General features: G+C 33.3%; 1 protein-coding gene across 2 annotated transcripts in view; it reads right to left on the bottom strand.

The window, feature by feature from the left end:
- Positions 1 to 272: 272 nt before the first annotated feature.
- The window catches only part of LOC100368787 (high affinity cGMP-specific 3',5'-cyclic phosphodiesterase 9A-like), a 128,610-nt gene continuing 114,485 nt past the window's right edge, over positions 273 to 14,397 (bottom strand). For both annotated transcript variants that reach the window (XM_085490633.1, XM_085490634.1), the window contains 10 exons: positions 14,001 to 14,103; positions 10,588 to 10,721; positions 10,330 to 10,471; positions 9,724 to 9,819; positions 9,107 to 9,229; positions 8,425 to 8,517; positions 7,979 to 8,149; positions 7,535 to 7,639; positions 7,252 to 7,398; positions 273 to 6,177 (listed from right to left, as the gene is read on the bottom strand). In XM_085490633.1, coding sequence (XP_085346759.1) covers positions 5,905 to 6,177; positions 7,252 to 7,398; positions 7,535 to 7,639; positions 7,979 to 8,149; positions 8,425 to 8,517; positions 9,107 to 9,229; positions 9,724 to 9,819; positions 10,330 to 10,471; positions 10,588 to 10,721; positions 14,001 to 14,103 — 1,387 coding nt within the window. In that variant the 3' untranslated portion in view covers positions 273 to 5,904. The remainder of the gene's footprint in view (positions 6,178 to 7,251; positions 7,399 to 7,534; positions 7,640 to 7,978; positions 8,150 to 8,424; positions 8,518 to 9,106; positions 9,230 to 9,723; positions 9,820 to 10,329; positions 10,472 to 10,587; positions 10,722 to 14,000; positions 14,104 to 14,397) is intronic.

Here is a 14,397-nt window from a genome sequence, read left to right as displayed (position 1 = left end):
TGTTAACATATATCACATCAATAGAGGGCGCTGTATGGATTTTTGACTGACACAGTCCAATGGTTTGTTGGGTTCAAATTCAAACAAACACTACTGGCAAGGAACATTCCAAAGTTGGAGATATTGGTTTTCAAAATCAGTTTATTTTGTTACTCTGTAATTTAATCACAGAAAGTCATTCAAGTCATATCAACAATATTATTGACCATGACCAGCACTCGTTCATGAAAGTTCATCAACCATGTCAATAAAAATGCAACATTTCGTTCAAATTTCTTAAAATGTTTCCATTTATTTTGTATTAATTGTACTTGTTAAATACATTATGGATTTGGAACAGAGTAGTCAATGGGGATACAGAGTTTATACTTAAATAGGGAGAGAAATGAATCACTGTAAAATGAAGCCAGTATAACAAAATATTTATATTTGACAACCATAATTCTACACATGACACTCAACAATGTTGATCCCTGATTTTTTCTCAACAATCACCGGTACACAATGTTGGTTAATTTCTTTAAAATGTTGATGTGTTACTGTTAAACTCTTTAAAAGCCAAAGTAAACTTTCACTTTTTGAACTCTGCATTGATTGTTCCATATTTTTGCAACAAATTTTTAATAAAATGTGTCGGCAACAGGAATTTATGTTCATTTGGTCCAACAAGAATAAAAAAACTATGGAAAAATCATAAAAATGAGCCAAGATTTGAACAAAAATGTGGGCAAGAAAAATTATGGCATTGAAAGAGCTAACTGCAACATTGTGTGCGGTTTTTGCAACATGGTTGGTGTGCACACATTTTTGTAATGTTGACATTTCTTGCTTCTTTAATGTTGATGTCCAACATTTATTGTTGAAAGACAGTTAATTCTAAATTGTTGATGTGTATACACTACTGGAGTTTCTAGCATAAGAAGAGTTCGATAATCATCCAAACAGGTTCTCGCAGTCACTGCGAGTACACCAATTAAATTCCATCTGACGGGAAAGTTCAACACATGAACCTTCAATATAACCCATCCCAAAAATATTTTAAAATTCACAAATTCAATTTTATTTGCACAAAGTGGATATTATGTGTTAGTTTAGTAAAATTAAAATATCTATACTCCACCCAAATTTCATAGGTCCAACACTAGAGGGCGTTGTTAAACAGCCATTATACTGTAGAATACTTTATTTTCGCTATTTTCGCTGAAGGGATGATTCCGTGAAAATAAAATTTAGTGAATATACTTTTTTTCCTATATTTCACATTAAACTCATGAAAAATCAGTGAAAATAAATTCCAAGCAAAACGCCCAAAAAAACCTTTTCAGCGAAAATTAATTCCAGCGAAAATAACGTATTCCACAGTATATTTCCAAGCCATCAAAACAAAGTTTGATCTCTCTGAGCTTTACATAAATATCTGATTGTCCATTGCATTGTATTTTTTGTATAAATGTGTTCACCAGCATACACAATGTGGATGAACAGTACCCATATTGTTGTAAAAATAACCACCTCCTCCTCCTCCATGCTAAAATTGTACTCTTAAAAATGGAATATTATGTCAATTTTTAACCTTTTCACACCAGTTCTCTCTTTTCATTACAAATTCACAAAATAGTCCAGTTTATAGTCTGCACTTTTCTTCAGAAGATTGGGACAAAAATATCAAAATTTTTTTTGAGTAAAAAATGAAAATTGACTTAAATTTTGTCTGTTGGCTCCAAAATTAGGGTTCATTTCCAGAAATATTGAAGAATATTAGAAAAAAAGAGCAGACAAATTTGGGTGAGATACTCCAGTGGTGGAAAGGTTAAAACATGTGATTGAAGCAATGATTCTTGACTGAAGAACCCAGAGGTGCAATAAGCTGGCAAAAAGACGCATATAAACTGACCTACAATTTCATAGCATAGTTCCACCACTCCATCGCCTAGCTACAATGCTAGTAATATCTCAGATCAAATGATTATGTGCAACTCAGCATTTAAACTATTTTATTTCTTGAGATGCTTAAGGTAGAAGCCTACTCACAATTTTTGACAAAATTGGTCATAAATCACATGACAATGTTCATTAGTTTGTTATGTACAATCATGAAGCTAATGTCCCATGGTACAATGAAATAGCATTATTTTGTGTGTTACAGTTAAGCTTTTTGAGAAACGTGTTCTAATATTTCTTGAAAATCACTATTTTTAGAACAATTCCATAGAATACAATGTTAAAGAAAAATTGCATTTTTTGACACTTTTTAAAACCCAGATTTTTAAAATAATTCAGAACAACAAAAAGTACTCCTTCATTAACAATATATGATTTTTTCAGCCTATGTCACCAGGCTAGATTTTGAGATATTGCATAATATCTCTGCCATAGGAACCTATGGTAAAAGCATAATGTTAGTGCCAAAATGGTGACTTTCCACTAAAATAAAACCATCAATATCTCGAAAATAAGGCAGGTGACCCCCAAATTTTTTTTTAAGTCAATATCCCTATATTGCCTTGGAGTACAGTTTGTTGCAAAATGAATAAATTCTGATTTTTTTTTAATTTATGAGTAGGCTTCCACCTTAAGACATCCCATTGTGTGCCTGCATAAATCTGCATGGTTAATGAAATATTAATAGCATCATAGATAGGTGTAAGTGGAGAGCTATATAGCAAGAGAAATATTACATAAATCCTCAGCTAATAGTGGCTTCATTTAAAATAGAGGAAAATAATAGCAAAATCATCACCAACTGATAAGTCCCTTTTTTTTACAATTTACATAGTGAAGTGTAATTACAAGTATTTATATATTTCAATGACAGAAACCCCTGAAAGTTAAAAAAAAAAAAAAAAGTCCCAGCATACACCTAGATTGTTAACAAATCAAATACTGTGTTTCAAAGTATAACTGACTAAATCATAAATAGTACAGATAATCTGATTGGTCAATAAATAATGAATCCTAGAACTGTCAGTTGCTTAGCCCTTTGAATGATGAAGTCAACTATTGTCATCAATTTTCACAAAATAACTTTTATTTTATTTTAATTTTATTTTTTTAACAATTTTGCCTGGAATTTGTTGGTAATGGAATACGATGTCCATTCGGTTCTAAATTATAAGATAATCAAAAAAAAAAAATTACATAAAATATGTGTGAGATGTTGACATGACAAACTTAGCAGAAAATATTATGTCGCTTAAGGTTAAGGTGAATGAAAAATAAATCTTGGGAGCATTCTCTGAAAGGTGAAAATATTCATAAAGTTAGCTATACCACAAATAATGCTTTGTATCTGCTTAGGATGACAGAAAAGTATTCACAACTTAAATGTGCAATGAAGCACTAAGCAGGCCTAAATGAGAAGTTGAATTTAAAGATAAATAAACTGAGAGGCATTTTAGATTAGAATACTGCCCAAAATAGATTAAATACAAAATTATCCATGATTACTTACAATACATTAAAATAATGGTACCGTACACTTTCCTAACCATAAAGTGTAGGACCCCCTAAGGTATTGACAAAGATCAAATATTGATGTGTTCTCCCTCACCTTAAAGTATATGCTCCCCTGATGAAGTCACTGATAAAGATAACATAACTTGAAGAACATATACATATAGAGTTCTCTTCATTTATCATAAAATTGAATTGTAATTTTTAAAGGCTGCCAATTCTTAGAAGTGCGGACAAACAATTTTGTTCAACATTAGTTTGACAAATAATAAAATTAAAAATGCCTAGTGCTTGAGAGATGAACAAAAGCGAAGAATGTTGAAGTGAACACTTAAAATCAAGTTCAGACACATAATAAGGTAAAAAAAGAACAGCTATTTTACCTGATAAATATTACTGTATTATATTTAGGGTAGCAGCAACAGGCGAAAAACGAGTTAAAAATTTATTTGTCATTCATACATCTCTAAAATTTACTCAGCATGCTACTACAACTACAAATGTACCTATATATTTTTTTTTTTTTTTTTTTTTTTTTTTTTTTGACTAATCTGACTATTAAAAACACTTTTTAATATTTTTCAGTCGCATGAATTGTCGATGGCATGTCTGTAGTTAATTGGTTACAGGTGGAAAACAAAGACGGATAAATTCTCACGAACGTTCTGTGCAATTCACAGATCATTCGCATAACTGTGTTTTTAAAAAGTCAAAAAAAGCACAATAGCAAAACTGGCAATCATGTAATCCTTTAAGGAAACATTGACTAGCTTTCAGAATATGTATAGGTTGTTATAGTAACATGCTTAGTAGTAACTTTTAGAGAATATCTGAATCACAGACTAATTAATTAACTTGTTTTATACCTGTTGCTACCTTGAAAAACTATTTTGGTCGTCATCGGCAACCCTGAGCTTTGACAAATGATATGCCAATAATAATACCACGAGTTTGCGAATTAAACGCAACATACTACGCTGAGAGAAGTGTTGCACCGAATACGTAAATGAACACACAGTGTGTGACATACGTTGCATAGGATGTTGCCACGGTTACTCATCCCTATTCTTCTTGGGTAGTTGGTTAAAATAGACTTTCAGGGAAAAAATATGGTATAGTTGGGTGGGTATAAGATAATGGTTGTTGATCTAAACTGATAAGTAGGGCATAGAGAAGAGCACCTAGTTATTACCCTGAAAAATGTACACTAGTACATTAGTTAAAAAAAAAATGTTTTAGTTGATATGCTTTTTTCCTATTACCGTATAGTTCATTCGTAATTTTAACTCATAACTTCCATTTTTTGCTATTCAGGTTCAGGGCCCCCAAAATCATGAAAGGGTGTAATGATGGCCAAATATGGGTAATTGTGTGTTATGATACAAAATATGCTACGTCTTCAAAGATTAATAAATTATGGCGATGCAGACGAACTGACTAACAAGCACAAACCGTATTGTGAAGCGTACAAGGAGACGAGAATATGGACCGGATATGGATAATTATATGTAAAACCCATAACATTTTTTCCTTAGATTGACTGCAGCATGCAAATGATCATCACAAGAGTTTTGTATCAATATGTAGGCGAGGAATGATACTACTCGGGTCGTAAACACGAATGTCTACTGACATCAACGTAAGAGAAATTTATCACGTGTACACTTCCACAGTCTGAAAATTTGAAACTCTGTTAAAACGTGGAACTATTGCTGAAATAACAAGCAATACAAAAAATATCATTGCCTGCCTGTTATGCTGTTTTTGTTGACCCGTTCTTGTGTACGCTGGGTAGCAATTCAGCTCTTTGTGATATTTGCTTCAATTCGCTAGGATTTTTTGCAACAACTGAATAATAATAATAATAATGAAAACAAACACGTGAGCTTGCCAAAAGTAACCAGTTTTGTAAAGTGTATAAATGAGAAAAAGTCTGGCAGTATTTGACGTCAAACTATGTGATATGCATTTCGAACTGTCCTGTATTATGTCACACTGTGGAGATATACACGCCATGAATGTGATGTTTGAAAGTGAATAGAATTAAAAAAAAATTAATGACAATTAAGACAAGAACTGAAAATATTAAAAGAAAGAAGGGAAAAAAATTAAAAATACCCTCATATGTATCAGAGGTAGATAAGAGCCTCTCAAATTACTGCCGATATTGCAAGATTAAGCATTTGACTTTGAACTACATGCAATATACATGTAAAATATTAAAATTGTTCTGTTTTTTTAAGATGACTGGCAGTTCATTTATACCACCAATAAATATTTACAAAATATCCACTCAGCCTGTAAATTTACATCCAGTTTGAACTGGTTCATACCAGTTTGAACTGGTTCATACCAGTTTCAACTGGTTCATACCAGTTTCAACTGGTTCATACTAGTTCAGATGTTTAGTCTGAGTCAGTTGAACAGATTTGTCACATGCAAAGTTTGTATTTATTTGATTTTTCCCGATGATAGACTTTGTTTTGTTGTTGTTCGATGCGTACCATTTCCTAGCTTGCCACTTCGACTGATTGGTTCCTTCTTTTTATCAATAATGCCATTTTCTTTGATACCATTCTGTTCGTTGATTACGCCATTATGTCTCGTTCCATTTTGCTGTTTTTCCTTTTCTCTTTCCGCTCTTTTCCTGTTTTCGTCGTCCAGCGCCTTGCCCATATCGGTGTAATACTGAAGAGCCTGTCGCACTGGGTGAATGATATGCTCCTGCGAATCAAATAAATAATGCAGTGTCAACATATCAGCAGTGATGACATGGTCCCTGTCTGATATACTGTAAAACCATTAATTTTGACTGACATTTAATTTCACTACTTTGATGGTTTAAGCAATTTCACTGGGTTTTTAGATTCACCAACTTGGCAAGAAAACAATGAGTTCTTCGTTATTTAAATGTACAAATGGATTTAAATTATCGGCGAAAATAGCAAAATTAAAAGCCAGCGAATAAATAATGTCTTTACAGTAGTATTTTGTACGGCAATACAAAGCATGTGACATTACACGCTATAGTGAAGAAAGCCTTTATCGAATTGAGGAAGTGAGAACGTACAATATTCAGTTGAATACAGGAGTCAGAACAAAACGTGAGTAAGCGACACATTCGGTGATACAGTACAATGTGCACACAAGGTCCCAATTTTTTCGCCAGTGGCAAGGCCATGTCTCGCCAATGTCCAGCCAGTGGCCAGGTTATTGAAAGGCTGGCTCTCAAAAGAGCGAGCCCAAGGTCGAGCTCTGCGCGATTAGTCAGATACAGCATACCTTATTATACCCGATACGATCTTGGGCGTGATCAATGTTTTTCACCACAACAGAAAACATACTTTCAGTTTTCTTACATTGTTGTTTATGAGTGTAGATTGAATAACGAATAAATTGCGTAATGTGTTGCATATAGCGTGGTCAGTGGTATATTAAACATTGAAATGTGTGCGTGTTTGATTTTTGATTGTGAGTTTGAAACGGTTACTGAAAAAGTTAACCTGTTCTGCTTGTCTTGTTTTGCGTACAAGAAGTGTTGTACATATGTATATACTAATTTTGAAACCAAACTTCGAAAATCAACAATATGTGATGATCTTCTCATTTGACCTTCAAAAGCAGGTCTTAACACGTGACCGGTATCAACACATGACCTTAAGTGACATTTAAATATGACCTTCATTGCATGACCTGATATATAGTTGACATTACAGAATCTAATTGCTCTATCAACACTGTGCTGTTATTCCTGACATAAATGCTATGTGAATTGGTTGCCATGGAAACAATACTTACATCCAGTTCGGGAAATAGAGAACCAAGCGATTCGAACAACGGTAGTAAAACAAATCTGATGAAGCCAGTCTGCGATGATGGCTTCGTTACTTTTTCCCGATCCATGAATGGGGCCACCGGCAAGCCCTCAAGTTTCTCAAGATCACTCTGGAATTTTTAAAAGAACAATCAAAGAACAATCAACATCAGAAAGCAAGCTTTATAAATGTCACTGCTTTCAATATATGGCGGTCTACGAGAAGACAACAGAGAGACGTCACTGCTGAAAACTTATGGTCCCTACCTGGTTAAAGAATTCTTGTAGAAGACAGTCCAGCCATGGTTCTGAAACATCCATCGGCCGAGCTTCATTAGAAATATCGGATACTTTTATAAGAATCATCATTAACTGTAAAAAAATAAATTAATAAATAAATAAATAAACAAACAAACGAACTTACAAATAAATAAATGAATAAATAAACAAACGAACTTACAAATAAATAAATGAATAAACAAACAAATAAATAAATAAATAAATAAATGTACTCGTATTTGTCATCATATGACGTAGCCTATACTAGAAGTCAATGCAAGTAAATTTTTGTTGATTTTGGCATTTTGATGACTGTGTATGTATAATTCAAATAATTGAAAATTTGACGACTGTAAAAAAAAAATGAATACATTTATACTTTGCTGAGAATCACCAGTGTCTGAAATGTTTCACAGGATTATACTGACATACCGTGTCTTTCTGGTCTTTATTCGTGAAATCAAATCCATCTACTAAACCTTTGAACTTGTTTAGTATCTCATTGTGCTTCGCCATGTCGGTTGCTAGGATACATCTTATCATGCTTTCTCGTATCCTTTTGTATTCACTCGGAGAAACATTATTGAAAATGTTTAGTTCCGGCTGAAACGAAAAATAAAATTTAGCAATGTTTGATTCCCACTAATGTGATGCATTTCGACTGCCATCGCAATTTACAGTTTCCATTCCCAGAGAAAAAGATTCCAGCAAAAAAAGTGAATGTACATATATGCTATCAAAAGCAGTACGTCATATCAGGATCATTATCAACGCTTTAAATGCCTAATGCATAGTTTTTTCAAGCTATTTAACCCTTTGTAACACGCCCGAGACACCAATTGATCTAGCGTAGATATATTTCATGGAATAAAACTCACCTTTTCTAGCACTTCAAATGCACAAGCGCAATGATGGTTCTCTAGCGGTGAAATATCATTGTACCTCAACGCAAGCTCTGTTCTAGCATTCACCTATGAGGATGAACAGAAAACATTGATTTCCAACATCAGAATTACAAAAATCAAAACGCACATTACTTTTTTTTTTTTAAATCTTTTCAAAAATTTTGAACCAGAAACATATCTAATGGGTAATTATGTACATTTAAATGAAAATAAACAGAGAATTATATAAAATTACGGAAATAATTGTCAAATAGAGCATTAACATTAAGGAAAAAAGAATAATCACACTGTGATAGTGTTTGCAGAGACATGGTGACTCTCCGTATGATAAAAATTTAATAATTTTGCGAATTCCCCAGACTTGCAATAGTTCAGAAAAATGCGTGTCTCATGAAATTAAATCCATTTACAGAATGATGACTGAAAGCCGAATAATTAAATAGTAAATTGACTTTTCCAATAAATCACGCCCTCTAACTTCTGCGTCATAAAAGGATGTACAGGATGCCATTCACACCGATAAATTTTTGATATATGTGGTTGTCTGTCAATAAAAATATTGTTTATTTTTTTAAATGTGAATACCTATTATAAAGTATGCCATTATATCATATTATAATGACCTGAGGTGTGTATAAGCATTATATACACCTACCTGATATGCATTATTATAACCCGGATGATCTAAATCATGACAAATCGCCGACGTAATAAGCGCCATTGTGTCAAGGTCACCAATTTTGTCACAAAGATTAACAAGCCATGACATTCCATACATCTATAGAAAAAAAAAAAAAATGTTAAAAACTTTTCAATCATTGTATTTATTCATCATAAATGTGATTCATTGTCTTCAGTATTATGGTGACACAAAATACGATAAATCATCGGTAAACCAGAGTAGGCACAAATACAGTTATTACAAAAAAAACACAATTTAAAATGTATACGAAACACCAGCGAATACCGTGCATTTGTTTTTTCTGTAAAAACAATTTTTTAAGAAATGATATTTCCTGTGACACAGGGGCGTAAGCAAATTCAAAAACACAAAATGCACATATCGCACATGCTTTGCAAGTATGCAAAGAAACAAGTAACAAAATCAGTTTTTTTCACAGACTCACTCAATTGCTTTAGTATTCTTCTGGTTTGTAGTCATATCATATTTATTAAATCTTCATTTCATGTCACATAAGTTGCATAATCTCATCATATGAATCTTTTGATGGTTTTATACTCGAAAGAAAATAAAACCGTGTTTTGACTTACCATTTGAGCAACACAAAAGCAGTGTTTGAAATTATGGAATGGCACATTGTTGTAATGTTTATAAACTTCAAAAAGAAAATTCTGTAATACTGGCATCTGAATAAAAAGAAAAAAAAAATTATATGTTAATTCATAGTGGATAACTGATTATATTTCCAATATTTCAGTGTATTTTTACAAAAAAAAAATGGTTTCACAGATACAAATATTTTTCTCATTTGCTGAAGTCACGTGGATGGCATCAAGTTTTAGTTAGAAACAACACGGTATGTCACTCAAAACAAAACACACAGATTTTCCACCTTCAAGTTTTGGCAAAAAAATACATAAATACAGCGCCCTCACAGTTTTTTGTGGGAGAGGAACTGTTGGTTTGCTTCATGTACAGGTATAGGAAACTCTTTCAACGGTAAGAAACACAATTTTTTTTTTTTTTCAATAGTTGTTCAAATCCACAGGTCATCAGTAAACAAACCTTGTGACTGCGACTGTTGATTGGCTTATTATTGGTATAGGACTTCATGCTATATCCCAATACAAGATGCATTAAAAAAGAAAGAATCAAGGAAAAGCATTACTGCCACAAGAGGGCTCCCTTAAACTTACCTCAATGTTGAATTTTTCAACAAACTCTAAATCTATATACATTTGTTGTAAAAGAACCAACATTTCAGCATCTTCCCACTGCCAATTGTCAAATGTAGGTTTCCTGAGATACAGTTTGACATCTTCTGACATTTCAACATTGCTATGGCAACACAAAAAATAAGAGTTTATCATTACTTTCCCAATAATGATAAATAATCACGTTACAAAGTCAAATAAATAGAAAATTAATTAAAATTTGATTTAATAAAGTTTTACCTCATTTTTGTAAACTTTTCCCAGACGCGTCTGTGTTCAGCTTCTGTGTTTTTCTTTTTGTTTTGGTAAAATGGAGGTGAGTTTTCTGTGACTACATCTTTAAAAAGACCCAGCCAGCTAAGGTGTTCCACACACTGAAAGCATAACAGATAAACAATCTATTTAATCTCACAATATTTTCTCTTACGTTGATGTCAACAACATGAGTGATTATCATCGGAGTTCTGTATCAATCTTTTTGGCTTTGTTTTGTCAGTTTTGTATTACCGTGGCTGTAATCACTCCTGTCTGCTCACATCGATCAAAAAGAAAAAAAATTGTCAAATACGAATACATCAATGTGTACACCTAGTATGCTCATGCTATTGATGCAACGATGTTCTGTTTTACATAAAAGCATTGCGTACGCTTGTGGCTATTCTGCCTGTTTGTGATATTTTCTCCAATGTGCTAAAAATTTGTTTTGTTCAATACATTTTTTTCAGCTTGCCAACATGAACCATATCCACTGTACATAAATGGACCTAAGCATGTACAATGAAAACAAGTTTGACAATATGTGAAGTCAAAAGATCTAATAAATATTTTCAATCTGTGTTTCATCACACTATGGAGATACACACATTATGTATGTAATAATTAGAGTTTATTAAAATAGAAAACACTATAAACACCTACAGTACAGTTCGAGTACAACTTAACTTCCAAGCTATCAGATGAATTCGCTTTATTATTAAAACTTGTAATTTTGAAAGTGAGTATCATTGTCATTAATAATTTTATCTTCTTTCTTTGCGGTATTAACCTCTGTTACGAACACAAGACATTTTTAAGCAGAGTACTCTGTACAATTCAGAAATGCGATAGCTTTAAGCTGCTTAGCTGCTTTCAAAACTATCTAAATGTTAAGTTATGGTGAACCTTTTCCAATGTTACCAATAGGAGTATGGTTGAATAGGTTAAATGTTTTGGGATAATTAATTTTTTTTTTTTTAATTTGAGTACAGTAGTAGTAACCCTTCTTATCAAGTTTTTATATTACTGTCTATGAAGAGTCTAATTTAGACTCGTTTTCCGGCCACTGGGATTTTTTGCTAGACTTATTCTCAAAAGACAAGCGTGTAGTATTAATATCACATGATCTGCCAACTGATACTTATACCTTTGAGAACTAGTGTAATCCAACATCCCATGGGTCAAGGTACTCCTCCAATAGAGTTTTGAGTTCCCTGGATGTGTTCCATGGTTGCCAGGTTACTGAATTCGCACACAACAGAAAGAGGGCCTGATTTTAAACCGGTTGCAAATGAGTCTCTTTGCATCATTTTTTTGTAAGTAGAATGCTTGTATTTTGTACCTGTGAATTATTTTACAAAGATACGTACGGATATCATTGGCTATAAAAGATATTTTGTTCATAATCATTTTGAATGTAAAACATGTTTTCCATATATTTGTTGTACACGTTCAAAATTAATGTTGGATGTCTACAATCCTCAAGGGCGAACATCCGGGCATTTTCTACCGCCTGGCAACCCTCGCGGTGAAAACAAAGATGAAAAACTCACAGAAAACAGTACTTTGCGATGGTTGTTGAGTCCCCTGAACAAGATCAGCCCTACATGCGTAACATATATGAATTTGGTTGTTCAGGATTACCGTAAAATTCCTAATTGAGGCCGCGGCTTTAATTAAAATTCATTTTTTCAATGGACGAATTCAGATGCGTGAAGTCTTGGTGCGGCTTTAATTAGAGCATTCACTTCGGTAACAGTGAGAATTTTTTTTCAGAAAACAAAGGCCAGAAGGGATAATGATATGCTAATGAGATGCACGACACTTGATTGCAACTTTGTTGCGATTCTAAGGCACTTTCGGATTTTTACACACAGACAAACTTGTACACAAACTTGTAATGTATACTACAATCTCTTGAATAGACTAATTCGTTAGCACCGGTCACTCTTTTAGTAACCGTGCATGTTCGACTTCCGGCAGAGTGACTGTACATTCCATTTTTAATCTAGACATCGGGGAAATTAAAATAAAAAAAGTCAATCAAAAAAAAATGTTCGCATGATAACGAAAAAAATACTCAGTATATTATTTAATGTAATATATATTTATTTTCTTATTTTTTTTGATAACGAAAAGTAAATTCTAAAAGAAGTAAAAACAAAAACGAATGCATTCTTAGTAGCAAATGATCACGGTAATGGTCATGCTGCGTTTCACACAAGTGAATAACTTACTTGTTTTCGAAGTGTTACAATTGCTGATTATTAATCAGTCGTGATTACAATAATGTACAAAAAATAAATTCGTTGAATTGTTGTGATAATTCAACTTAGTTTCACCACAAGCGAATGATTTTGGTCACATATAAATGCTCGACCCGATACGATATCTGCCATGTTAGTTAAAACATCTTTAGTGACTTAGACGATAGGTCAAGTCGCTAATTAACCAATCGAAACGCTGGATGGTGCCAACGTGATTAAATTACCATAGCTCATTTAAATATGTTGATGTAGTTCAGTGACCTCATGGTAAACGAAACACGGAAGAGATTTACCGTTGTTGTAGTGCTATCGTTGGCTTTGATTTTGATGGGAAAACGGCATGATTAGTTGTTTTCGAAAGATAAGCTGAGCATTGAAGAAGAATTTAACACTTTTGAAGATAATAACAGCTCATTGTCGAAACGCAGTTTACCCAGTCACGTTACCCACAATAAACCTGTATTCTGGAATAAGCGTCAATGACTACGGAAAACCTTAATTAGACTCTAATTTAAGCGTCAGGAATCATTGAAATGTTCGAAAAATTATGCCTTAATTTAAAATTAAATGGTATATCTTTTTCTGAAATATGTGGTGGCTGTTTAGTTTGTGAAAATTTGGGGTGCGGCTTATATTGCAGACTTTTCCCTGGAATCGAAACTTGTCAATTTCAACATTAAACAATGTCTCAAGTTAGGGGTGCGGCTTCTATTAAAGCTGCGGCCTCAAATATGATTTTTACGGTACTTCAAAGTTGAGTTTGTGTTGTTTTCTTGAATTTTCACCGGCTCGACCGGCGTTCCACAGCAGCGCGCACAAAGCCCATAGAAATACGTGGTAGAGTGGTGCGCGTCTTAGCAACGTAGAACGTCCGTGACGTAGCTCCCCCCCCCCCCCCCCCCCGAGGATACAGAATCTAACACTGAAGCTGGTGTTGTAAAATAACTGCCTAATACTGTGTATTTCTGCTGACCGGAAGTGAATCTACGATTAGAGCCGAACTACACCTGCATAGTACCTAAGCAACCAGGGAACTTTGAGAACCCCAAGCAAGTACCGATATATTGTTTTTTAAGCAATCAAATCAAGAACAGCGCCATCTGTGGTGAAATATAGAAAATTGAAACTTACCTCCAGTTTTTCCCTGAACTGTTCAACTTTATTTCGTAAGTCGTAAACGATGGAAGGAGTTTCACCTGCTTCAACGACCACTTTTTTTTCAAGTAGATGCAACCTATAATCAAGATCAGTTTATGGTGAATGTATGAAATGCGGATTGCGATTAGAAAAAGTTTCTTATGACATCTGTCTGCTTTCCATCAATGCTTCGTAGTCGTAGCAACCTATAAAACTAGATTTTCATATTTTTATTTTTCTCTTTATTTAACCGAACTCGAGCAATAAAAGAACATGTTATCAGTCAAAATACAATATTTGTTCGCTTAGAAGCGCATCTCCAAATATATAAACCCAAAATTAAATGTGTTTTATACTAAATAATTTAAAAAATTAATTATTTTACCATAGA

The sequence above is a fragment of the Saccoglossus kowalevskii genome, chromosome 15, assembly GCF_978046115.1.
Source record: "Saccoglossus kowalevskii chromosome 15, keSacKowa6.1, whole genome shotgun sequence".
NCBI classification, from domain to species: domain Eukaryota; kingdom Metazoa; phylum Hemichordata; class Enteropneusta; family Harrimaniidae; genus Saccoglossus; species Saccoglossus kowalevskii.
This window is presented reverse-complemented; position numbering and strand designations above follow the sequence as displayed.